At 33.9% G+C, this 27,657-nt stretch overlaps 1 protein-coding gene and 1 non-coding gene across 2 annotated transcripts; both read left to right on the top strand.

Annotated features, from left to right (window-relative positions):
* The first annotated feature begins 898 nt into the window (after positions 1 to 898).
* Positions 899 to 27,657, top strand: NimA (Nimrod A). The gene is made up of 8 exons (XM_069056010.1): positions 899 to 1,054; positions 5,873 to 5,978; positions 10,276 to 10,402; positions 13,733 to 13,889; positions 13,941 to 14,049; positions 18,715 to 19,406; positions 26,963 to 27,085; positions 27,344 to 27,657. Exons 2-8 carry the CDS (start codon positions 5,890 to 5,892, stop codon positions 27,565 to 27,567), a joined length of 1,521 nt encoding a protein of 506 aa, XP_068912111.1. The 5' UTR covers positions 899 to 1,054; positions 5,873 to 5,889; the 3' UTR covers positions 27,568 to 27,657.
* On the top strand, positions 26,741 to 26,812 carry TRNAW-CCA (transfer RNA tryptophan (anticodon CCA)). Its single transcript has one exon. It is a non-coding gene; the product is annotated as a tRNA-Trp (tRNA).

Raw genomic sequence — 27,657 nt, 5'->3', positions numbered from 1 at the left:
TACACCCTTCAGGAAAACGGTAGTTTTACGTACTCACAAGCGGACGAAAAGTAACTCTTTTTCGGACGCAATTTTTCGGACGCTGACAAGAAAATAAGAACGATAAATCGAACAATATTAAATATTTTGCATCACCAATTTACTACTCGTTTCGTAACCGAGACCACACCATCATCATATTATCGTACGGCAACTCCTATCCCAACTAGTGATATTTTTACCACGTAATGATTTTTATTATGACATCAGCTCTTAAAATGTAATACCAATAAACACTTTCATGAAGGGAACATCTACAATATCTAACATGGAATCTTATTACATCTTATGCAATTGACAAGAACATCCACACTAACCACTGACTTTCAAATAAACCATCGTTTTATGTATTAGATCATAAACACTAAGCAAAACAACAGATGGCATTTCAACAATGAATCATTGAAAAAATCCGAACAAACTGAGATACGAGTCGAAAAAAAAATCAGAAAAAAAAAACTATTTGTCATCAACTGGAGTGACCAGTGGCGGCTGATCAGAGAAAGTTAATTTGCATTTAAGTAATCTCCATTTGAAAATATTTTTGGCCAGTTGTAAAGGTCTGAATTGGCTGAACCAGTTTCTTTCGCAGAAACGTTTTGTTTCATTTATTTCAACTGACTGGAGCCAGCAAAATGGAAAAGGATATTTAAATTTTGATTCGCTGGGCTTTGTTAGTATTCATTGGCAATACGGAAATAAAAATGAGGAATCCTTTCAGGGCGGAATTGTTTATCTGGCCACCGAGCGCCCCAGACCTGAGTCCTACAGAGCCAGTAATTTCCGGGACGAGCCGCCCCTGATGGAAACAAGTGCTTTCGGCTCCTAGAGATGTAAATCACGCAACATATTAAAACCATATGAGCCTTCCGCTGTGGCCCGGCTCTAAACGATGATAACAGAAGCAACAACGAAGATCAGCTCTTGTACAGTTGCTCCAATAACGTGCAGTGTTCGAGTGAATGATGTGTTTACGGAGTGAATGCGAACAATTTGTGGCTACCTGAGACAGAAGGTGTGTATCATACCCGGAAAGTAAATCAGGATACGAAACGTAAAAATATAACGGCACTAAACAATGAACGTAGAAAGCAGGAGCGGCCATTTCCCTGTCTTGCGATTTTTTTTAGCAAAACAGGAAATGTAATATCGGGTGTCAAGCCTTGGTCTTTCCGAATATTGCAATTATGAATCTTAATGGCGGAGGCCGTGATATTTTGACTCAGATGTTGTCAAATCAAATATTTCCTAAAAAAGGTTTGCGCGGAGCGTGAAAATTTCCCAAAATCAAAAATATACAGAAAAATCAAAAATCTTGACAGCTCAATCAGAATTCGCTGGACGAGTCGAGCTAAAAACCTCAAAACATTTCCCGTTCATTTTTCCAACACCTGTCGATTTCCTAATTTAAATAAAGCACGAGTGGGTGAACTTCACCACTTTGAGTGACAACAAGTGAAAAGAATTTTTTCATTATTGCAAAATACAAAGATGCCAGATATTATTTTTCCAAAAAAAATTAAATGCTAATGTATTCCGATGCAAAGCAGATGTCATAAAATGTGCGAAACGTTGCAAAACGTTCACAATACTTTCTGATTTGTCGGATAAAAACGTAGTGATTTTTAAAACTTAATTTTCGGGTTCTCGCTATCGGCGAAGGTAATCAGAATCACATTTCGATGATTTGGACCATGAACTTCTGTAATTGCTCCAATTGTGCAATCTTCCGCTAACCTCAAATAGAAAGAATTGAAATTTTTGATACCTTACGGAATTTAATGTGCCAAGGACTTATCGTGCTGCGAATATAAAAAATCAGAGATTACCAAAATTATGACTAATAATATGATGTGATGCACATGGAAAAACTGTCACTGTGACTACCGAATCTGTCAAGCGAAAACTTTTACAATTGTACTTTGGATATTTGTGGGCTTTTCTAAATTTATGTTTACGAAGTCACTGACATGACATTTAAACAGTCCATTACTTCATAACAAGCGGAAACATGAAATTAACTTCGTTTGAAGCGCCACCTACTCTACATAAACACGTATGCAATGACAATTTCGGTCAATATTCGATTGATGGTCAACACTTTCAAGTTTTGAAAATTTAATAAATATTTATTATTAATTAATTATTAGTCAAGATTCTTTGTCGATTCAAAACACAAAATTTTCTTTTGTTGCATTTTTCTTGCTTTTATTTTTATTCGAGAAACATAATTTCGTAATTTATAAAAAATTAGTACTAGAAACAACACAAAAAATCTAATTAACAAAACTTTGAAAAATATTAGAAACATTTTTGATTTTGTGTGCTAAACCAGATATGCAATTTAAATTTTGAAAAAAGTAATTTTAACAATAAATCAAAATGGCTTGTCTCAATGTTGTAGATTTTGTTGAAAGAGTGAAAAAATTATACAGGGTGTTTCTGAAATACGTGTGTTAATTTTAACCAGTGAAAGAACTCGCCAATTTATGAAACTTTTCTCTAAAACATTTTGTAAAATTCGTAAAAGTATTTCAAGATTTTTTACCCCACAATTTTTACCAAACGAGTCGTTTTGTGTGATTACCTAGTTTCTATTTTTTGTAACCATGAGAGTCTAAATTTTGATTATTTATTTTTTTCTTGAACAATGGAACTTTTTAATAAAGCTCTGTTTCTATCACAACAGAAAATTTTCGCCATTACCCATAGGCGGGTATACACTTTGATGGTTAATTTATTCCAAATTTTAAATCAATTTGTATTGCTTTTTCGTAAAAATGTTATAGAGTTCCATGATTTGGCGCGTTCTTCCACTGGTTAAAATTAACACACGTATTTCAGAAACACCCTGTATACAGGCTGAATTAAAAATGGCACTTAATCCTTATGTCACAGGGATCTATGTAAATGTAAATATTCTGCGCCATTTTTAATACAACCTGTATATTCTACAAAAATTTTCAAAGCTGCCAATTGTTATTTTTAATTTTTTTAACTTTTAATAAGTATTGAGATTATTTGTAAAATCTAGTCCTTAGATTTATTTGTCTGACCAATGTGTAATTTTTGTTTTTGTTTTACTGCTTACTGATTAATAAATTCAACTTTAATTTAAATTCTAATTCAGTAAAATACTCAAAACAGTTTTATTTTCCTAAATATGTACCAATTACTTATACAGCTAGAAGTACAAACAGTCAACAAAAATCGGTCGTCTTTGTTGATTTTATTTAAAAATAATGACATTTTTAAGCGACAATCACTTTTATCATTATTTTTAGCTTTTCCAATATGTAGAACATTCCATTCTAATTCATATTAAAAATTTTCATGTAATCTGAAATACACTAGTCAAAACGAAAAAAAAGCCACTTTAATGAAAGTGAATATTTTTTTAATGGAATAATTTATTATGATAATTTGTTATTATTCCAATAGGCGAAATACAAAAATGTGTAGATATTGAAGTTCTTTATTGTTCAAATGAAAATATTCTGAAAAAGCAGGAAAATTGCAAAATTAATAATGGGTATGGACTCCTCTAACCCGCAAATCTTCCTCACACCGACGAGACGTACTTTCAATTAAATTCCGAATCACATAATTCCACCACTCGCGTACGGCTCGTGTTGCAATTTTTATTCTCTTGAATAATAGCCATTATACGCGAGTTGAAGACTATACTTTCTCCACCACTGACTATATCAAGAAAAACAATGTTTGAAAATTCAATTTAATTTTATTTTTAATACATACAGGTGTCCCAAAAATGGCGTACTAACTACTTACTACTGTATCGAGGATGTTTAAATGTACATGAAAAAAATATGGAAAAAATGTTTCCGACAAAAAAATCAATTATTTTTATTATTATTATTAACGGTAATACAATGTAAACAAAGATATATTCGTACATTATTACCTTGAAATGTTACCGTAGTGGATTTAAAATAATTTTTTCGATTTTCAAAGCTTCTAAATTCTCTATTATGCAAGATTAGATATTGGTAGTGAGTGATCTTGCACTTTGTGATAATATGTACGATGAGAGGTAGCTGCCATGACAATTTCATACATATATTTCAAAATAATTGACCTGTTAAGTGCCACTTTCAAAGACCGCCAAATCAGTAAATAAGTCTAATAGAATTTTTTTAACATTTTTTTGACGTTTACAGTAATCTCTTCTACACCGTAGTGCACCGTTAGTACGCCATTTTTGGGACACCCTGTATTTAACAATTAAAAGTTTGCCTTGTTTAGCGTTTGCTACGCGATGCGCGTCTTATTGTTTACAAATGCTTCCAATTGGCGATCTGCCGTTGTAGAATGAAAATACGAGGGATGTGATTGGCCGACAACCGTGGATTTCAGTAAATTCTAACACGGGGCGTGGAATTGATATCATTCTTTCATTGAATATCCAACAAGAATGCATTCATTCTTTAATAGTCGTGGAGAAAAAAATATATATCGAATTTTCAAATTTTACAAGATGTAAACTTTTATTTAGTAACAATTAATTGTTGGTGAAATTTTTAAACTTTGAAAACTGCTTTATAGAAGGATTTTTTACTGAAATAATTATGCAACAAATCGGAAAGATTGATTCACCCTATATATTAAACACGGTACAGCTATATTTCTTTCATAACATAAAAGTATAAATTTGCGTTGTTTATATTTATAATTAAGAATAAACTACCTTAACCATGAAGGTCAACTGAAGGGGGTGTAGTACTAGTAAGCATGAGAAAATAAATGTATTAGGACATTTTTCGAGATATAACGGTAAATTAAGAAATCTAAAATAAATTATCTCTGAATCTTGGCGGAGTGTATGTCGAGATAATCTTCCAAAATAAATGTCGAGAACAACAATGGTTGCAGTTGTGTAAAATGAAGCTCATTATGATGGTAAGAGATAAACGGCATAAATTACAATCTAGTTGGGAATTAATTATACATGAAGATTAATACAAAAATATTGAACGTCTCGTCATAAATAGTAATTAACAATAGAAAATTTCCAAACGAAAGAAATAAATAATGAACGAGCAGAAAACCACGAGAGCATGAAAAAACTTTCTTTGTACGCTGACATTAACCCTGTGGGTTTTGCAATGCCGTTGAAAGTATAATTATTCAGACAACTAAAAACAGACCAGCTTTGTCCGGTTATTAATTTTAACCTTAACAAAGCGACAATTTGTGAATTAATGCAAATCAAGTCCTTTCCAATTGACAAAATAGGTATTTGTTCGATTACAAAACTGTTGAAAAAAACCTAACCCAGAAACGGAGACAACAGGTTGGATGCGTCCTGCCGGTGAATCTGCAATTACGAAATCCTTTAACCTTTCCCCCGAAACAGAATCATTTGACAAAATTACGTTCTTGTCGATTTTGCAACTGCATTAATGAAAAATTAGATTTACTTATGATACATCGCCAATCTAGGCCAATGCTAGAACGCTCGTTATAGATTTGGAAATGTTGCGTCCGAAAAAAATTCATAATTGCTTGTCGGAGGCCCAGTTGCACAATGAAAAATTTTCAATCAGGCCCGATTGTCCGGCGAAAATTTCTCGATTAATTTATTTAATTGGGTGACAAACAATTCTTTTGTGTGCCTACTAATATGTGTACGTGTTTTTTACGTCATGTGTGGCAATATTCTAATGTGTTTTATTATGTAAATACGGCAACAAAATCATTTATTTTGAAAGGAACTGTTCCAAATTCATTGGACAGGTTTTTGTGGCCGCTGGAAAAAAATTAATGAAAACAGTACTGCTGTTTCCTGCTGGTAATGTGTTTCTGTTTGCAGGTTGATTAGCAACAGGAATGTTGATAGCAATAGGCCTGCTGGTCCTTGCAGGTGACACGGTTTCAGGAAAACTTGTCGGCGAGAACGTCTGCCAGGAAGAACAGAGGTACATGAGAGACTTTTCATCAACTAAAATAATTTCCACTAACTAAAAATAAAAATGAAAAATTTCTTCAAACATTTTTTAACAATCATACTTCAAATTACGTTAAATTTTTTAAATTTTTAATCACTTAGTCAGTATTGAAGGTTATTTGCAAAAGACCAGTTTTGTTTGACATTCAAGGCGTTATAATATGTTACAATTAAATGCTACCCAAAACAAAAAATTGCTTAATTTTTATTATTTTATATACAGGGTGTATCTAAAATGCGTGAGCTAATTTCAACACGTGGCAGAGCTTGTTAAATGAAACGTTTTTTCTATTTGAATTTTTTACGAAAAAGCGTCAGAAATTGATTTAATTGTAGAAACGGAGCCTTCTCAAAAAAGTTACATGGTTATAGAAAAAATTAAATACTTAAAATTAAAATTATCATGTTTACAAAAAAAAAATAGAGACTAGTTAATCAGACAAAACGACTCGTTTGGTAAAAATTTGGCGGCAAAAACTCTTGAAAAAATTTTGCGAATTTTGCAAAAAGTTATAGAGAAAAATTTCATAAATTGGCGAGTTCTTTCATTGGTTCAAATTAACACACGTATTTCAGATATACCTGTATATATGTACACAAATTTTAAAAATTATCAGGAATTTTCTACACATTTTGAAACAAAAAAAAAAAAGTAATATTAAGAAGTAAAAAAATGTATAAATAATTTTTAAGTGTGCAATTTAAAATCTATTTTTTTTTATTTCTGGTGCCTAGCATTTTATTTATTGTCTGGTATTTTTAATGTTGTCAGGTTATGTTGCAATATACTAAGAATAGAAATGCACTTACTGCGTGACACTGTCAGAATTTAAACATTTTTTTAATATAGTCCAATATTATGACAACATACGATCGGCGAGCAAAAGTATAGTAAATGTTGTTGAAATGCATAATTGTCCCACTGTTGACAAATATGACCCACTGTGACAACTTTGACAATTAGACTTGTACAAGGCAATCTACGAGTCGAATTAAGATGAACGTGACAAAATTTTGGAAAAAGCGCCAAATCTGTTAAAAAAGTTGCAAAACCCCGATAACCAAAACGAGGTTAGCGTGCCGTCCATACACTCAAATTTTGTATAAACCGTATCGCTCCACCAGTTACAAAACCAACTCTTTCACCAGATACATACAAGCAAACATAGATAATACTTTTACTTTCGTTACAAATGCTTCACTGCTCTGACACATACTCTAATCAGAACAGTCAACTGCATGTTCCGGTTTTCCGTTTCTGATTTATCGCCGCTAAGCTTGTTTATGTTTTGCGCACGACAATATAATCTGGTGTTATCAGATTCACTTTCAATGTCAATTCAATCACTCTCCACGAGAACGTCCTTGGTGGCGTGAAAAGCTGGTGGGTGCGCTTGAAAGAGGTGCGATAAGCTCTATTTGGCCGACTTAAGTGACTGCCTTGGGCTACTGATTTATGCCAAATGTGATGTGATGGAATTTATCATTTTTAAACTGTTCTGAATCGATACCGAGTGAGGGCAAAAAGTGCCCGCGACACGCTAAAGTCGACTCTTAGATTGACTCGTACAAGTCATCGGTCCATCTGTCATTTTCCAAAGTTCTTTCTTTAACTCTAAAAGTTGAAAAATTGCAATTACGTAAATATTTTTATTCACTGTATGAATCGATCTACGACTGTAGATTTATTTTTCACTCAATTAAGCTGAACTTGTCAATTTTTCTTTTATTTGTAGTGACAGCTATAAATTAATGAAAACGTAATACGATTTATGTAACGTAATTTTTGAAACCTACTGGAAATCCATACCGATCTATCGGTAAAAATTCCAAACAATTACATAACGTGCCTTGCACCAATGAAACTAAAAAATATTTCATATTTAATGCACTAATCCCAAACTTTCACTCTTGATAAGAAACCAATCGCTGACACCTTAAACCATCAAATCCAACATCCTACTTTTTTCTCTGAGGACCAAACAAATCTGCTGATTTAAATCTTATTCGATTAACCTCAGCTGCAATTACGGCTAATGTGCGTCTTACTTAACGTTTTATTAACGGACATCCGTCTTGCATAACACTCCACCTTGAAAAAAATAATAAACCGTCGATCCTTGACTGATTCAGTCCCCGAGAACCATTTACTCCGTTCGAACCAATAATGACACATTAAATCTGCTCGAGTTTTTACCTCCTACGTGTGATCCTAGCAACATTCCGTCGAAAGTGAAAAGACGACGTACGCACCTTCCTGCATGCTGGCCGGTCGATGGTTCTAGAATTATAACAGGATCGAGGAAAGTATCAGAGCTTCCGGAAAGCATAAAAATGGACCAGAGGAAAAGTTGCACGCCTAGTTTTGCGGAATTCGTTAAGAATTTAGATTGGTCGAGGTCCCACAACTGTATTGAGTGTTTTGTTTACGCTGGATGAAAGAGGGGAGGGAATTATTTGATTTAATTAATTTTAATTGAATTTCCTCAATTATTGTAATTCAGACTGCGTCCAAATCCAGCTGCGTCTCTAGGTGCTGTTGAAACTTGGTTAAAAAAAATTATTTACTATTTAATCTTCACTCCAAAAATGGCAAGAAATTGCAATTTTGGTCATGAAATACAACAAAATTTAATTATTCGTCGAAACCGTTCAGAAAGTAAGACTTTAAAAACATCGTCAAAAGTTCTATCGGGCGTTCAAATAAAATCCTGGCGTTGGAAACCGTCATCTGTTTTTTTTTTTTAACTGTAAATTGACAATTGCAATTAGAGCATGTTGACAGCTAACCTGAAATTTATAAACAAAAAATCTTTCTGTTTTTTTCTTTCCTTGCAATGTTTTACATTAGAAATAGAATAACTAACGATTCCCATTCTCGAAGCAAATATCTAATTGGGACCTTTTGGTAAAAACACACACGTTTAATTATGTGCCGATTAAATATAAACAAATGTCATTCATGTCAAACGGCGGGAAATTCAAACTTTACACTGTTTCAAATGATTTACTTTCTTCAACGCCTACTCAGCCCAGGTTTTCATTTGAACGCTTGATATCTTCTCAATATCTTTATTGCACAATTTCTAGATTGATACTTTTGGTAATTTAAATTCTTCTCACACTGAAATATTTTATCTTTTCTTATTTGCGCCGACACAAGTGGCATCATTTTATTAATTCTTTTAGAACAGCAGTTGGTTTCATCCCTGCTAGTTATACAGGGTGTTTCAGCTAAGACTTTGGAGCCTAATATCTCGGTTATTTGCCAACGGATTTTTATGAAATTTAAAATGCTGATATTTTAGACCGTGAAGTTTCAATTAATAATAATAAAATTACCTCAAGTTAAAAAATGTAATTTTAACACATGTTTCCTTTATCGAAAATTATTAAGTAAATCACTTGTCTGATTCAACAAAAAGATTAGACTTTGCCGTTAAAAAATTAATGCAAAATTTGAAGGTATTTGAGCAGTTACCTTTTGAAACAATTGATGATTTATTGCCAAGCAACATTTTGTACACCCTTTAAAGTCTGTCAAAATTGGGCGCGCTTTATTAGAAACGTCAAATTGTGAAAATTTATTGAAAATACTCTAAAAATAGACTACAGCGGCAAAAATTTCAATGTTGTTGAAAAATGTAGGCTTTACAAAATGTAAGGTTAAGATATGTCAGCTGCGCTTCTGCGAAAAGGGATGACCAAAATTCTGCAAAATTGCGCGTTTGTTTCATACGCGTCTACGATTTTTGCATTTGCAGCCACGTTTAACACAGTTTTTTGCCTTTTTCTTGCAAACCAGACGTCTCTCAAGGACGAGTTTTTCCCTACAACATTTTTTATTGACGATCAATTTTTTATGTAAATCTTAATTGATTCAACATTTTAAAAAGGCATGTAAAAATTACGTTTTTAAGACTTGGGTGATTGCATTAATGGGATTTTATCCTTCACCGTCTAAAATATCTGCATTTTAAATTTCACAAAAATCCGCTGGAAAATACCTGAGTTACTAGGCTCGAAATTCTTAGCTGAGACACCCTGTATATTCTAGAATCTAGATAATCTCTTCTTGATCTTTGCAAAAGTATCTCATTTGCTCTTTCTTCTGATATAAGGACTTTCCACTTTCATCTGTCGTGGTGAAACAAGATAAATAGATTTGACATAGGTTTCCTTGGTCTCTTTTCAAAAGAACAAAGTGACAAACTCGAGGAAGGTAGAAGCAAAAACTACTAAATCTTGAGAAGCTTTTCTTTTTCCAGGTACACCATCAACGTCACCGAGTATTTTGTACGTAACTCCACAGCAAGAAATTACAAATGGTGCATGAACGTTCCTCCACGATGCTCCTTCTACACCACAAGACTGATCAATGTGTCGCGTATTGTGGTAAGTACGTCGTTTATCTGTATTCAATTTATATAAACGATAGTATTTGTCTTCATCAACCAATGACTGTAAACTTGACAAGTAACATTCGATCGATCTGAATCCACCATCGAGACAATTCGTTTACTTTCTCTTAACCTTCTAACCGAACACCCACACGGTTCAGCTTCACTCACCAACACCAAAATCTTACTTCCGACTAGGGAAGATACAAAATTTGTAATACAGGGTGAGCAACAATAACTGTTTCAGTTGGCAATAACAAATTTTACATGAAATTTTCAAGACTGCGAATTGTATCTATTTTATTTCGGTTTGTTTTATTGACATTATTGACAGCTGGCATACATTTCAAATGTAAACGTCTTGGTTTATGTAATCTTTTATTAATAAAATGGTTTTCTCGTTAGAACATAACATAAAAGTCACCAAAATGTATTGCCAACTCAATCAGTAATTGTTGCTCACAGGGTAGAACGATTTGCATCTGAGTTAATTAAATCTAGGGTAGATTTTATAATGGAATGCACAACCAACACGATGTCTCGTTGATTGTAAAATTGCAAAGCCTGATCAACTAGTGGGCATTCATGGTATCATGTTTCCAGAATGTCAATTTTTATTGTTGGAACAGATGCAGTTTTAGACAAATTATATAAGAAAAATCGGAAGCTGTAACAGCAATTGCAATACAGATAAGGGAAAAGGAAGTGCGCTCTGTAAAGCAAAATTTCGAATGGTTTTTGGATCGAAGATGGTATTCAAATGGTGTAGAGTGAGACAAGATAAATGTTCCGCCATGACCTAGATAGAGATCATGAAAACATAATTTATTTAACCGAAATTAATTTAGCTCATTTCAATGTCTAATATTTTATAATATTTTTTTACAACTGTTAAGAAAACTGTGTTATATTTCATTATTTTTGATGCGTAAAACATCTGTTTATGAAATAGTAAAAAAAGGGAAGGTATAGAGCGTTAAAAAAATGTCGCAGCTTATCATTATTTCACTATGGCGTTCTGTAAATAACGGGTATTCAAATGAAAAGTTAATCAAGTTGGCTATGACTTCTTGATGAAAGAAGAAAGAAGGCTGTTACGGATTTTTTGCGTTGAGTTTCGTTTTATGTGGAATTGAACTTTAATTAAATTAAATTTCTTAAATAAACATCTATCCGAGAATTGAGTCAGCAAATTAATCGCTGTGTTGGAACAACGTACACAATGTTAACCTGGCACTAACATTACTTATAATTATATAATAAATTTAGTCAAAAATGTCACTTCTTAACGTGGTCCTAACCTAACTTTTGTCATTGATCTTCTAAGACCTACCGGGTGACTTTTAATGATTGAAATTATTTTTGTTCGGTTGGCAACACCTTTACGATCTTATGTTTCTACATTTGATTATCAAGTTAAAATATGACAGCTCAAAAGTCAAAATAAATTCAATTGTCATTATTTATTTCGAGAATCTAAACTTAGAAAGCGAATCAACAGATTAATTACATATTCGGGAGTGCCAACCCACTAAATTTATCTCAATCACCCGGTACTTCACAGTGAAAAATTCAAAGACTACTTGATGAACTTTTCAATTGAAGACTCGATATAAGAGCAAGTAAAATCTTATAGATCGTTATACAAAAAGGGAACAATTAGCGATTATTTTTTCGTATGGGGGTTTTTCGTACATACAGGGTGTTTCTGAAATAGGTGCATTAATTTTAACTGGTAATAGAACTCATCAAAAGGAACAACTTTTCTCTCTGCCATTTTTGCGAAAAACGTTGCGTAGTGGCTTAAAAAAATAGGAAAGGTTTTCCTAAAACCGTTCATATCTCCAAAACTAAGCTACCTAAAAACATGAAACAACCAGATTCTTACGAAGTGGATTTTTTGCTATACGGGTAGATTTCTTTGAATTTCGATTTCTGCGTTAAAACACGTTTTCTGGATGAAAATGGACGTTTTTTTTTCATATTAGCGCTAATCTCAATTAGCCATTGCAGTATTTAGTGGCGTAGGGTTATTTTAGTGAAAAATCTCTCCATTTTTTTTTTGGAATTAAACATCGTTTTTCGGCAAAATGGTAGATAGAAAAGTTGTTCCTTTTGACTTTTGTTTTCTCAACTCTTATCATTTCAACTAGATTCTTTCCCATCTAAATTTATATCTTCAAGTGTGCAATCTAATCCATATTTGGAGCCAATTTAAAAGACTTTACATGCAGACCCTTCCACGCCTCATTCGTCCTCTCAAATATTTTTCCTGGACAACACTCTTTCCTCCTTGAACTAATTAACTCAAACGAACCTTAATCTCTGACAAATTTCCTCCTCCCCATTTCTAGGAAGTAATAAATTATTCTCCAACTAATTGTCATCATCACCGTCACCCTTCGTTACTCCCAATTTACTTCCTAAACACCTAACCTAATAAAATTCTCTCGACTCGACAACCCCTCAAGATAAATCAGCATCTTTCGAATTAAATTCTTTTATCGCCGGATATAATCATGCTTTCACCAGAGGTTACTAGACCGAAACGTAGTAGTACATGTGTGTTAGCCGTCCATCGTCTTATGCAACGGCCTCCATCTACTTAACCAAATTATTTTAAATCACGTCACTGCTGTACTGTTTTATTGACCAATTTACCCACGCTAAACGGGGATATCAAGAGTTGGGTAATGTTGAGATAAGAAATGGCGACAGGTCGCTAGCACAACCGCAAACACGAAGAGAATCCAAAAGAAATCACTTTTAAACAATTTATTGTTATGTATGTAACATTGTTGTTATTCTTTTTTCTCTGCATCTTTGCATTTACTCCTAAGAAGTCTGAGCCATTGTGTATGCTTTTGTCATATTTTTAAAATACATATGTCGGAGGCAGCAACTTCAAAGAGTGTTACGAACATGCAACACTTGTACTCAATGGACAAATTAAAAACTGCTTTGGTAGACTATGTTCCGCGAAAGCGGACGTCAATACTCTATTGTAACAAGAACCGTTACGTTAATAAATATCTATAAATTGCGAATAGGAGTGCCCACCGATCAGGCAAAAATCCTTGTCCCCCCTAACCGGAAACTGATATCTTCCTAGTCGTGGTATCGATCCGGGATCTCTCCGGGGCGTTTCGACCAAATGGTCTTAATTATGTTTTGTTGCCCACGCCCCCTTCGAACAACATAATTAATTGAATAATCGTGAACAAAACGACATCCGCTTGGGATGACTCTTTCGCCGTGTCGCAACACCTGAAAACTTACGAAATTTCAACTGATTCCGACTAATCAGGAATTGTTTTGGTTTCAGGAAAAAGAAGTCGCCGATCTCATTGACAAATGCTGTTCCGGGTACGTCGAAGATAGCGGCAAGTGCACACCTGTTTGTCCAGATTGCGTTAATGGCACGTGCGTAGCAGGAACATGCTCGTGTTTTCCGGGTTACAAGGGGGAGCTGTGTGATGCAGGTAGATAACGTTGAGTTTTTCGCGAAATACGAAATTGATTTGGTTTGTTAGCTTGTGATGCTGCAGAGTGGGGCGAAAACTGCGAGAAGAGGTGTGCCTGCGAGTCCTGCGATCCGGTTACAGGAGAATGCGTGTGTCCTGCAGGGTGGACGGGAAGTCGGTAAGTCATTAAGTATGCAGGGAAAAAGTTTTCGGACATAGATAATAAGCAGAACAACTGTTGTATTGCTATCTCTTTTCAACATAATGTAAAACAAGCTATTGAAAGTTTGAGCAAGACGTTTATTACATCAGCGACGTCAAATTTTTAGGTTAGGTTATAACCACATTTCTGATAGGATAATTTTGTTTAATTTTGCTTGAAATGATCCCAACTAAGAGCTACGTGGACAGATTCATTGGCAGAATGTGTAATTGGAAAAATAATATTAGAATTGCGCATAAACTTACAAACCTGGAAGTTTTTTATTAAGGAATAATTATGTACACTTCTATTTAAAAAAGGCGTACACGTATTAAGGGCTACTGTAAATGGGACAATTAATTTAATCGTTTCCAAGAAAACGTATTACTGACATTTTGTATGTCAAATGTGTGAAAATTGCTTTTATAAACTCTATAAATCTTTAAATTGTAGTTGTTAAATTGCTAAGAGTTGCCTTTTTCTATAAATTTATGAATAACAGTTTGAATTGTGTTTGTAGTATTGGGTAATGCTTGCCTAAAATAAGACAAAAAAATTACACTTTTGAAAAATACATCGATAAAATCCAGCTATCAGCAGATGTTTAGGTTCGGGTTTCTAAGTAACAACAATTAAAAGATAGGTTTACAATATGACAATTTAGCCAAAATTGGGCTCACTACTTGTATGCTTTTTTTCTGAATAGAACTGTACTATTCCGGCCAAAAAATTTCGTCCACTCTTTTCCTGTCATTTCACAAAAATTGGGTGTAGTTTAACCTTTACTGTCATTATGATTGACGTTTGCAAATTAAAATTTGAAATTTATTACTGTCACCCATAAGAACATAGACACAATTTGATGGAAAAATGTCAACATTTGAAGTTTGTTCCTAAAGGCTGCTTTACAGCATACTCGTAAGTGAGTGGAATGACAGTTGTGGACGAAATTTTTTTTCCGCCACTGGGGACAAAATACTTTGGTCTTCATTTTTTTGGCACTTCATTGGGGACAAAATACTTAGGTCTTCATTTTTTGGCACTTCAAAAAAAAAAAATTAATGTAAACCAAGCATTCACAACCATTTCATTTGGTGTATAAATAATTAAAATCCACCGATAAATAAGGGAGTATTTTTTTAGGGTATACATATTAATTTTTTATTAATCGAATAATCTTTTTTACATTTCTCTAATCCCTAATTTGACACTCCGCTCGTGGGATAATCATCAATTGAAACGAAAAAGGGAGTGAAAATGTTTTTCTACGATAAAAACTAGTTTTTTTTGAAAAAAAAAAACAATCGCTGTTCTAATACTAACAGTTTTTACTGTTTTTCATTCAAGTATTTTAATCGAGTAATTTTTTTTCGTACTTCGTTATCAATGGACGTGTAAACACATGAGCGGGTATGAATCTTAGGGTTCAAATTATATTTAATTTTAACTCTGTTTTGATGAATTTGCGGAAAAAATGATAAAGAAAACAATGTTAATTTTAATGTGTCCTATTGGTGGTTAAATTTATTAAGTGGACTTCCATAACACCCGGTAAATTGTCGAATGGAGGTATTTTAAAGCGCTCAAATTAATCAGGCACTCAGCTTCGCCTCGAGTCTGAAACCTAATTTTTGCGCAGTAAAATATCCCTATCTTACCTATTCTACTTAATGTAAATAACTATTAGATCATGAAGTACCTATCTACTATTTATCCATGTCAACAGTTTCTGTTTTTTTTTTTACATTTATTTATTTCCACTTTCAATTAACCTATAATAATTTGTTTTTGCTTCTTTTTGTATTCTAAGTTTTGCATCTTTTTCTTTTTTCTTATGGAAAACTGGTCCAAGCAATCAATTCAATTTTAAATTATTTTACAAAAGCTGAAGAATTATTGTTCTGCTTTCAAATTTACGAATATAAATAAGTCATATGATAACTAGCGTGCCAAAAAATACACTTAATTATTTTAAAATGCAAATTTTTCAACCAGTAACTGTCCAAAACTGGAGCAGAAAAACGGTTACATTTTTTTTATAGTTTTATTTAGGACGGTGCGATATACATATCTTATTTATCCCACGCATTTCAGACAGGTCATGACTCACCTTACCTCATATTTTACCGCACGCGGCACAGTGAAGAAAATAAAGCAAAAAAAATATGACAAGATAATTGACCCTGGTGCATCTACGTCTGAAGACACATCTTCCTCTAAAAAAACTCATTCTCTTCGCAAACTTTCCCCAGAACGAATATGTAAATTTTATTTGCATGTACTCGTAGATGTTAAGGCTATGATTTTGAAAACAAAAATAGAAACAGAGCTCAAAATTTTAATTTGTAAAGATGAAACGCTTGTCCTTTGTGTAGTTGAAACTGTCAAAATGCTGTCGTGTTCTTACACCACTACTGATTAGTTTTGTCTTTCGTTTTAATGCAACACTTTTCAATTACTTGATATACCTACTTATTTGTTGTCTCATTTTCATTGAAACACGTGATTCCTCTGATTCTTCAATCTTTGATATATAACACTTTTGTTGTCATCTCTTTATCAACCAATTGACCATTAAGCAAGTACCTTCTGTCGCTTCTAGGTAGATTTCCACATGTGATACATCTTCATTTTTTAAACTTCTTTTCTTATTTATTTTTATTATTTCCTTCTGCTTTTCTACATATTCTTTAATTTTACCCTTTAAGGTGAATCAATTTTACTAGTTTCCAGCACTTGACTTTCACATTAATCCTATCATCATCTTCAACTCAAAAACATCTCCCTTTTCACCTGTGACAGATTTCTTTCTTTCTTCTCAACACATTTTTATTTTTTAAATCTATTGCATCTCTTCTTCCTTCTCTGTGGTTTTATCTTAATTTTTATCCCACTTTCCGCTACATATTTTTGTTACTTCCTCTAAATGAAAAATACTTTTTTCTACTTTGCGTTCGTACTGATGCTATTACGATACTGTTTTGCGTATCGTAATAGAAAAAGGCGTGATATAATAATAATACTAAAAACAAATTTCACAAAATAATGAATAATGACGTTTTAAATTAAATATTTTCATAGCCGCTTTTAAAATATGTTGCCTACTGGCGATAAATTCCCCAGACTTTCAAATTATTTTTTTCATTGAAAAAGTGGCAAAGTAGAAAAAATACTGTATGACATCTCGTTTATAAGGCATTTTATCGCACTTACTCCTTTAGGGCACTCCCCGCTACGCTCGTCGTGCTCTAAAACCGTGCGTGCGATAAAATGCTTCTTATAAGACTCGTATCATAATATACTATTATTTTTCACTTGAGTATAATTGCATGATAACTCCTAGGATACGAAATACGTAAACATGTCCATAACAACCGGGGCATAATAACAGGGCGTAATAAGAATAAGCGGGCGTAATGAATTCATAACGCCCTCATCAATTCATAATTGCAAAGATGCCAATTTTTTTTTTTTAAGAACACGTATAGTGAAAAATATAATCTTGTATGCACCACAACGTCACCGAATGATTACGCCCATCGAACGATATCCATCTCTCGGGCTAAAGCCCTCGAGCTGGATTCATCGTTCTTCGGGCGTAATCATCGTTGTAACGCCCTTGGTGCATAAATAGCTATTAATGCTTGATTCATCAAAAAAGACACTGACTTTTTCTTGTAATTAGAGAAGAATGGGCAATTTTCATACCAATTTAGTTACCTAATTACTTTCACAGGCATCAATAGAAGCCCCACAGACGTTTACAGGATGGTGTTAGGAAGAAAGTTACTGTGACACACAAGCCATAAATTCCCTAATACTGTTACCAAAATATTTAAAAAAAAATTACAACAAAAATATTTCTTTGCATTTTAAGACCCTACACACATTTTGAATAATAGCTCAACGTTTTTCCTAAACAAATAAAAATGATGATAAAAACAACATCTGTTTTCTATAGGTACATTTATTCATTTAGCAAAAAACTGAATAGTTTTCAACAACATTCCTACGGATACAGAAATTTGCCATAAACAACAAAAACAAATCAATAGAGAAAAGGAATAACCTACCTCATGCAACTTTGATAAAAGGAGAGCATTTTGCCAGAAAATTATGACGAAGATTTTAATCCCAACAATGAGCCGGAACAGAGAAAAGCGTTTAAAAACACGAAGTCAGAGAACTGCATTTTCTAAATTCATCACGTAACTAAACAAATTTAATAACGTAGGTAGTCTTGTGAATAACAAAATAGTTTAACAAAAAGAAATAAAAACTGCAAGGTATGTAATTTTGATAAAAGGATATTAGTTTGCTAGACAACATAAAAACATGATAGAGGCAACCATTATTACAAAAAACCTTGTATTAACTGTCACACAAAACTTATTTGAGATGTTATTTATTGCCGGAGATAATATTGATTTTGCAACACTAGACGTCTGCTATTTTTGTTATAAGCGACTGGCTGCACAAAATAGTTACGAACATTCTTTAGCTTCCCCAACTTTTGTTGAAATTATTTAAACCATTCAACAACTTTTTCCTACTTAATTCGTGAACATTTGTATTTGTAACACGGCTATGTACATTCCTCTCTCGTAATTATGCTGTTACATGTTACTGATTTCTGTTAAGGTGTCAATCGCCGTGCCCCTACGGCTTCTACGGCCTAAACTGTCAAACAAGATGCAACTGCGACTCACCGACCGCATGTGACCCCATCACGGGCGAATGTGAAGCAACCTTCACCACCCTTTCTTCACCTCGCCCAACAAAAAAATCAACAAAACCCCACACGATCAAAATCTTCAAGTCCAATTCGATCCCGTTCAAGAACAACGGCAAGTTCGAAATTGACAACAACTTCATCTCGACCACTCCAGTTTTCGAAACGACGGAAACACCCTTTTCGGAGGCGGACCATGAAGATAATCTAGCGGTCAATCAGATGGCAATCGATAATTACATGTCTGGTGGTGACAGGGATGGCCGAAGGTACGTCTTGACGACTGTGGGACCAGCTCAAATTGTGAAATCTTCAAAAGCGAAAGTGAAAGAAAAAGAGGTCAGTACGAGTGCCGGTGAAGAAAATTATTTAGGTGATGATGGACAAAGAGGATATCCGGAGGTTTATAAGAATGATTTGGTGAACGGGGCCAGTGCTGCCACGGCTATTTCCGTCGGGATTATTATCTTGGCTGTTGTTATCGTGGCTGCTCATCATTTCAAGAGGAGTAAAACGACAAACAAGAGTAAGGGAGGCGGGAGTAAAGGGGTTTCCACGGTAGCCGTGTACACTCACAGCATTTTTCACACTCCTTTACCAGGTAAGGTGTTAAGTATGTTAAAATATCACAAAGACAAAAGATTTGTATGCATTAATATTCTGAATTAGATATTTACATTTTATGTAAATAAAAAGTGTAATAAAAATACAGTGGTTCAGGCAACCATCAATACAGTGTTGCTTGCAAGTCTTCAACTTGTACTAAAATTTATTTAACCCTTTCAGTGTTTTTACTGAATAAAAAATTCTAATTTTCACAGTGACACCGGACAAACTATTACAGGATTATTTCTTTTGCCACCTTTTTTGTTCTTAACTTCTTTTAATTTGTTAAATTTAAACTGACACTGAAAACAATTTGCCCAACATCTTATTTTGTTTGGTAATAGCGAATTGAAAAGAACAAATGAGAATAGAATGCATTTCATTGTAAATAAAATAGTGTAGGAGATAGGCTTAACCTCACTTACTCAGTGCTATCTCTAAAATGGCTTGTTTGACATTAAATCGACACATTAAAATCTTTCTTTTTCAACGAAATTGTTTACACACAAATTAACCGACAGACTAAACACGAAACTTACAACAACATTTTGAAATAATGACGTCACGAAACAACATTATTAATTTATTACGAACTGCCAACTGCAAACAACAAACTACCCTAAATCAAATCTTCTAACGGCTTCTATTGAAGTTCTTCAACAGTTGAAGATTTGACTTAACTTGACCCAAGCTGACCTAATCTGTTGTGTAAAACTAAAAAAATCTTCAATCACTAATTTATCATATTGACTTTATTATACAGTGTGGTCATATTTTTTCAACGACTGGCAGCATCGACTGAAATCTTGTTGTAAGTTGTAGGTAATCACTTATTCACATAATTTTGATCATTTTCATATGGGGCGGCAACTACAAATTTTACAATCAGTTTTCACGCCAACTTTGGACTACAATCACTTATAATAATAACCCTGAATAACGACACTTTGTCTTGTATTTACCAGAAGCGTGCCAGCAGCTAAATTATTAATAAATGTATAATTTAATCTTGTAAGTGTAACGTACCTATTCTAAACATTACAAATTGGACTCCTATAATCTTGTCAAAAATAAATTATATCCTGTTCACGTTGGATTGAGCATCAGTGGTGCAGATCGCACACATTTGGCATTAACTTTCATATGAGTTGTCATAGTAACAGGTCAGGTCATTTGCACCACTGATGTTCATTCCAACGTGAACAGATATTACTCCCGATGATTTAAGGATACTCGTTACTAGGTTGCCATAAATTTGTTTAGGTTGGAGGCTATGTTGTTTCTGGTGACAAACAAAAAATATCGTAACTCTAAGGCAGCGAATTCCTTGACACAGTTGCATATGGCATATGGCTCTATTTCTCGCTAAGTAATAGATGTTTTTTGTTGCACAATCAATTTTGGTTTCTGGCGGCATATTTAGTTGGACTTAATCTCTCAATTCATAGTAACCTACCTTAAGCATTCAAAATTAGAGATATATTCATATTTGATGACGGAAATAAAAGACTGAGAAATGTCACAAATTTGTATTGTCAGTGTCAAATTTCTCAAAGACATTCGTGATTTCGACAGAAATGCAGCAAACTGGCAATAAGAAAGTTATTCATCGTCGAACTAGAGACAAAATTTGTAATACGTTTGATTATATGAGAATAACTTTTCCTTTTGAACCACTGACAAAAATTGGTTTCCTTAGAATTTATTTTTTCAATCAATTTAGCGAAAGTTTAAATTTACCTCGACATTCCTTTTTACGGCGTTTATGACAAATTTGACACTGACAATACATTTTTGTGACATTTCTCAGTCTTTTGTTTCCGCCACCAAATATGAAAATACCTCTACTTTTGAAAATTCTAGTTACACACAACATGAAAAACGTGATTTCCCTAAAAGTTCGAATTCTAGGGAGTATTTATTATTGACACGAGAGTACGTATTATAAAATCAGTGCGGTTATGTTTATGTCTTAATAGTTTTATTTATTTCATAATAACTTGAACAATTCTCTTCAAGTTTCTCTAAAGGATATGTTCACAGAATAAAACAATATGTTCTTGCAAATTGTTGTAAACAGTCAACAACACCTGCCTGGGAACTAAATATTGTGGTTAAAGTCTTAAAGTTTTATGGCACAGTAGAAGACTGATAGTGACTACGAAACTTAAAAGAATAACTTGATTAATCCAACGTATTTTTTAATATAATTTTAACATACTGGGTGTCCACGCGAAAAGTAGGATTCCCATGTTTATTTCTAGTGTCTTTAACGAGACAAATTTCAGTTTTCATAACGTGAATCAGGGCATAGGAGGAAGTAGATGACTTAATATTGTTGTTACGCCACTATTCTGCCCTAGCCACCCCCAGACTTCGTCTAGATTTTTCAAACTCTTCCTCGATTCTGTTATACAGTGTGGAAACTACTTATGGAATATTCAGTAATTTCAAAACTAATGATATTTGTCAAAAACGCTGAAACAGGTCAATTTTTATTTCTCATAGTATTATAGTGCTTATTTGAGGTTACTTCACTTGTTCGTAACGTCATTCATTTTTGAGCTATGACGTCATCACCAATTTTTTTAAAAGACAACCCTTATTTTTTTTCTCCTCTTTCTGAAAGACCTTTGTATTAGTTGAACGCAGTGGCGGCTCGTGACCAAATTGAAAGGGAGGGCACACTTGGATCAATTCGGATTGTACCCAATACTTTTTTATTGCTGTCTATATCCATGTCAGTGCCAGTGAACACGGTGTTTTTAGATTGATCTATGTGTAATTTTAAAATATCGATAACATCGGCAATTAAATTTATCAAACCTCGAAAAATGCCTGGGTTATTGCTCTCAATCCCTTCATCATGTCCACGTAACGCTAACTCAAATGCCCCGCAAAATTTTATCGCATCAATAAGTTTTCTTAAAATATATCGATTTTGTTTCACTTTTTCATTGTTTTTGAATTTCGGGGCGATATACCCCACTCAGCTGGTTACGGAGGTCCGTGTTGCCCAAAATTCCAAACTCGACTGAATAAAATAAATGTTTTTGGCTTATTGCATGCTTTTTAACTTTTTGGCCCAAATGTTTTAAATCTGTAACACCGGTCTGAACCCAGGCAGGATCGCAATCAGCGGATCCCATTACCAAACACACGAAACAATAAAATGAATTACTTACATGGCAAGCACATAACCAACTAGCATTATTGTACATATAGTTTGTTTTTTAATCAAAGAACCACGACCTGTTGATTTAGGTTTGCAAATATAAAATTTTACTAAATTTAGGAAATTTAATGATATCTATTGACTATAAGCCAACGCCAACGCCTTTCATTTTTAATGTCCTTGAAAGTACGCAAACTCGCATCTAAAATTTGAACGTGTTATTAAAAATGCCTCGCAAAGTAAGACATTTATTAAACTCTCAAATTAGTTGTTATTAGTTATTGTTAACTTTATTAACATGCTGCGCTTCTAATATCTCTAATAACCTCAATTTCTATATGATGAGATTTTTCACCCTAGGTCAAAAGTGTACAATGTTGTCAGCTCTATTTTAGGTGTAAATTGCGGTGTTGTGGTTCTTTGATTAAAAAACAGACTGTACCTCTGTTAAAATTTCTTACCACAATTTTACCCTTGATCAAATTTTCAGGTTTGGACGAGGTGGACCCAACTGTTTAATTTCTTTCCGCTCTTCAAATCCAAGTCCAACAGCGGTTTTTAAATTTTTAATTGATTGAACGAAATTCATGATAATATTCGTAAATAGCACGACTGCGTAGAGCACGACTGAAACCTAATGTTACTATTAATGCAGAATGCTAGTAAAAACTACACTTGAAAGCAGAAAATATATAAAAGCACTAAACACACGTTTGATTAAAAATTAGACGACAAGTGTTGCGAACTTGCAAATCAGTTGAAATCTCGTTAAAATTTGAAATTCATAACTTCGGATGCAATCGAGCTAAAAACAATTCAACGTTCGATGAAGCCCGGTAAATTATGTGTTCTTATTCGCTGTGGGCAAAGTCGCTCTTGCCCACAGAGATGGGCATCGGCGTCATAGGGATTTTTTAACATGATGTTCTCGGAGAACTTGTAGAAGCGTCGTACGTCGTAGGGAAAAATAAACGAAGCGGGGCAAGCTAGTGCTTGCCTACGCTGCGAGGCGCTTTTGTAACGCAAGATCCAAATGACGCTGAGCAGCGCGCAAAATACAAAATGCACCCATTGTCACATTACAAAGGCGATTCGAACTTATTACAATTTAAATATTTGAATAGACTATATAACGATTTTTATATTTATTGTTATCCTTATTTTACAATTTGTTTTGGGGGGGCATTGCCCATCTGCCCCTCCTGTACCAGCCGCCACTGGTTGAACGATAAATGAAAAAAAAATTGGTACCTTCCATAACAATTTTTTTGAGAAAATGACAAATTTTACTTGAAAAATGTAATTTAATTTTTAATCTAAAAGTTCTTTTGTATGGGTTAATTTAAAATAGAAGATTTCTTTTAATAGTCTAAACAATGTAAAAGACTTACGCCAGAGAATTCGCACTGAAATGGAAGATATACCTAAGCCCTTACATAATTGAGCGCAGTGTACACAGTTTCGATGAGTTCCAAATGGTTGGCGGGGGACAATTTCAACATTTACATTAAATTTTATTGTTAACCTTAGATGTCTGTCGTTTTTGTTTGAGCTCAATTAAAACTTTTAAATTAAAAATTAAATTAAATGTTTTGAAGTAAAATTTATGATTTTCTCAAAAAATTTGTTATGTAAGGTACCAATTTTTTTCATTCATCGTTTAGCTAGTAGCAAGATCTATTAGAAAGAAAAGAAAAAAGTGGGGGTCGTCATTTTAAAAAACTGGTGATGACGTCATAAGTCAAAACTGGATGACGTCATGAACAAGTGAAGCAACTTAAAATAAGCATCATGAGAAATAAAAATCGACCTGTTTCAGCGTTTTTGACAAATGTGAATAGTTTTGAAATTACTGAATGTAATACACATATCCCAATATACTATTAAAAATTTGGCAAAAATGAATAGGGAATTCCACATTTTTTTTGGAAAGCAAAATAATTGCCCCAGTCCTCCCACGTGTTCTTAAACACTAGATAAATTTAAAATGTTACAGGTAGGTACTATTCCGGACACGAAATCTTGGCCAACATTTTATAGACATTTCTAAAAAAAATGATGTAAACCAACCATTAGTGTCATTAATAAATGACAATTATTAAAAATCACTATGAAGTTTTTCTTGTGACATCAAAAAGGCATGGAAATGGCATTATCGAGTCAAAAGTTGGGTTATATTCAGTAAAGGCCAGTTCACACATATTTGTCAGTTAAATGTCAGTTGTGGCCAAGACTCCGTGTCCGGAATAGTACTTGAAACATTACATTTAATGTATACAGGGTCTTTTGCAACTTGCGCCCTAGGGAAAATGAGGAAACTCAAGACGGCATTAAGATTTGTAATTGTAAAGAAAATAAAATCTAGCTTGAAAGGTATTCGAGAAAAGACAACTTAAAGCTAACCAATCAGAGACAGGCGCCCTCAAGGTGTGTGTACTTTTACTAGGTTTTAATAAAAAAGCAAAACTTCTTTAAAGGTGGGTGCCTGGGTTTTTTGAAAAATGTCACTGTCAAATTAAATTTGATAGAGTGAAGCCAAAACGTTTTAATGTGCCCATAAGCATGTATTCACCCGCTGATTATCTCGAAATGATTATAATTGTTGGAGAATGTGGACGTAACGTCACAGAGGCAGCGAGGGTTTTTTCCGAACGTTTTCCGGACAGAAATCATCCTGATCACAAGGTAATACTGCGAGCGATTGCAAGGACGCACGAGACAGGTCAAGTTCTACCAAATCGAAAAGAGTCAAAACGAATGCGTTAACAGCTTTGTTCAAACAGCAAATTAGAAAATAATTATTTATGATATAAGTGTTAAAAGTAAGATTTTATTTTGAGAGAAGGGAAGATTTCGGAACGAGCGTAGCGAGTGGAGAAACCCTTCGAACAAAATAAATTCACTTTTAACAGGAATATCATACACTATTTTTTCTACAAACAGTACAAACACCCTTAAAAACACTTAAGAAATGAGGTTATGTTAAAAATATAATTGCAAACAGGACGCAGAAGAGCATTGAGTCATGGAGTGTTGTCTGTTTTCAACACCGTCCCTCGATTGTAGCTAGGTAGAGCTTATAGTCTGGTATTCGTGATTCGTGGGTCTTTCTGTGCTGCTCTGTCAAAACGTCATTGTGACAAACGACTTGTCATTACTTTTAACATTAGTGGAAAAAAAAATGTTTAATTCACGTACGCCGTGTTAAAATAGTAGTTTATTTGACGAGTTTGTGTTAATTGGGCCTTTTTTGGCACCCGCCATTTTAAAACGCGAGTGAAACGAGCGTTTTAAAGGCCCACGAGTGCCAAAAAGGCCCAATTTACACACGAACGAGTTGAATACAATGTTTTTTTGTTCGACGAGCCCCTTAAAGGCTCCAAATCGCTTAAAACCTTTAAAATTAGCTTGACGTTTCGTTTTGACCAGTTGTGACATTTATCAAAATCCGTTCACATAGGAGAAAATTCTCAAATTCTGACAGTGTCGAAAAAAAAATTGATTTTTTACTAGTGTTTGTAGAAAATAGTACATACTCGTAGTTTATTTAACGAGTTTGTGTGTAAATTGGGACTTTTTTGGCATGAGTGGGCCAGTTTTAAAGGCCCACGACATTTTGACAAATTGCATTCATCAATCCTGAAAAGTAGCAAGTGCTTAGATGTGATTTTTCGAAAACTCAACTTTTATTAAACTTTGGAAATCAATAACTGAAAATACTGAAATGTGCTTGTGCATAATTATGACAGTTTATTTTGAAGTTCAGTCAAATTTATGACAATAAAGCTTAGACTACATTGATTTTTTTTAAATGACATAAATTGCTGCCCGAAATTCCGTGCTTTCCACTACTGTACCAATTATTCGGGATTGCCAACCCATTAAATTGGTCTCAATCATCAAAAGTCACCCGATATTGATATTATCTGAACATTCCGCTGATACCTTTTTGCCAAACTACTTTTTATATTTAACATAAGTTTATTAAGCTTTCCTCGTGTTAATTGTCGATAGTGATTGTTTGCACAATTTATCACTTTGGTAAACAAATGAAAGTAAATTATTCATTTTATAAAATGCATTTCTTTGTATCAACTTCAAGGTTTACAAAATAGAGCCGAAGATATACTAAGTAAAGAAACGTACATACAACTGACTCCGTGGCGCAACGGTAGCGCGTCTGACTCCAGATCAGAAGGTTGCGTGTTCAAATCACGTCGGGGTCAATTACATTTTTTTTTTCATTTATTATAAACTATTTTTTCGCTATAATTTTTAATTGATGAAATATTTATAAAAATCGTAAAATTCAGTCACAAGAAGGTAGAATAATTATTCGGTATTGTTTTTAAATTGTCGTGTATATCTGGTTGCAGAACCTCCAACGTTTGAAAATCCAGTATTCGTAAGTCCCACAGATCAGAATAGTACTAGTGAAGGACAAAGATTCGAAACCCACGTCGTGTGCAGCATGAACTTTCCGTCTCTTTCCGGAAAAGGTAATCAGACAATATACTCGTAGTGTCCAATTTTACCACCTCCTCAACACAGAAGTGAAACTGTAAGGTGCTGTTGAAACTTTCCACATTTTAAATGCCCATTCGACAACTTTATTATCATTTAAAAATATGTATAATACTGCCACCCCACGTACTCTCGTTTTGCAACTGTGTTGAATAGGCTTGGCAGCGACGGCTAAAAGCCCATTCATACCAGGAAAACTAATGTGGGCGCTAATTCGTAAAGTTGTGTTGCAGATCCTAGAGAGTATCTGTATGACCATCCACCGTCTACGGGAAGTTATCGAGCAGCTTCTATTCCTGAACCGCCAGACATCGACTCTATCAAATCTGTCACCCAGTGCGAACCTCTGTATGACGAGATTCCTTCGGGGATGGTGCCCACGCCTGTGTCGGAATCGCCTCCGTTGTACAAGTCGCCATCACTGTACATGAACACGTGTGGAAAGACGCGTTTCTAGTTTCCAGTAGATTGATTTATTTATTATCACTGTATCTCCAATTGAGTGTTCTTTTGTATCTTTATTTTTAATAAATTAATTTCTTAGGAG

Source organism: Tenebrio molitor, chromosome 8 (genome assembly GCF_963966145.1).
Source record: "Tenebrio molitor chromosome 8, icTenMoli1.1, whole genome shotgun sequence".
NCBI lineage: Eukaryota > Metazoa > Arthropoda > Insecta > Coleoptera > Tenebrionidae > Tenebrio > Tenebrio molitor.
Note: the sequence above shows the minus strand (reverse complement) of the source record. Positions and strands in the feature narration are given on the sequence as shown.

Coding starts and splice junctions, on each gene's coding strand:
- NimA (XM_069056010.1), top strand. CDS start 5,890: ATGTTGATAGCAATAGGCCTGCTGGTCCTTGCAGGTGACACGGTTTCA. Junction 10,403..13,732: donor TCAATGTGTCGCGTATTGTG/GTAAGTACGTCG, acceptor TTTTGGTTTCAG/GAAAAAGAAGTCGCCGATCT. Junction 27,086..27,343: donor TCCGTCTCTTTCCGGAAAAG/GTAATCAGACAA, acceptor GTTGTGTTGCAG/ATCCTAGAGAGTATCTGTAT.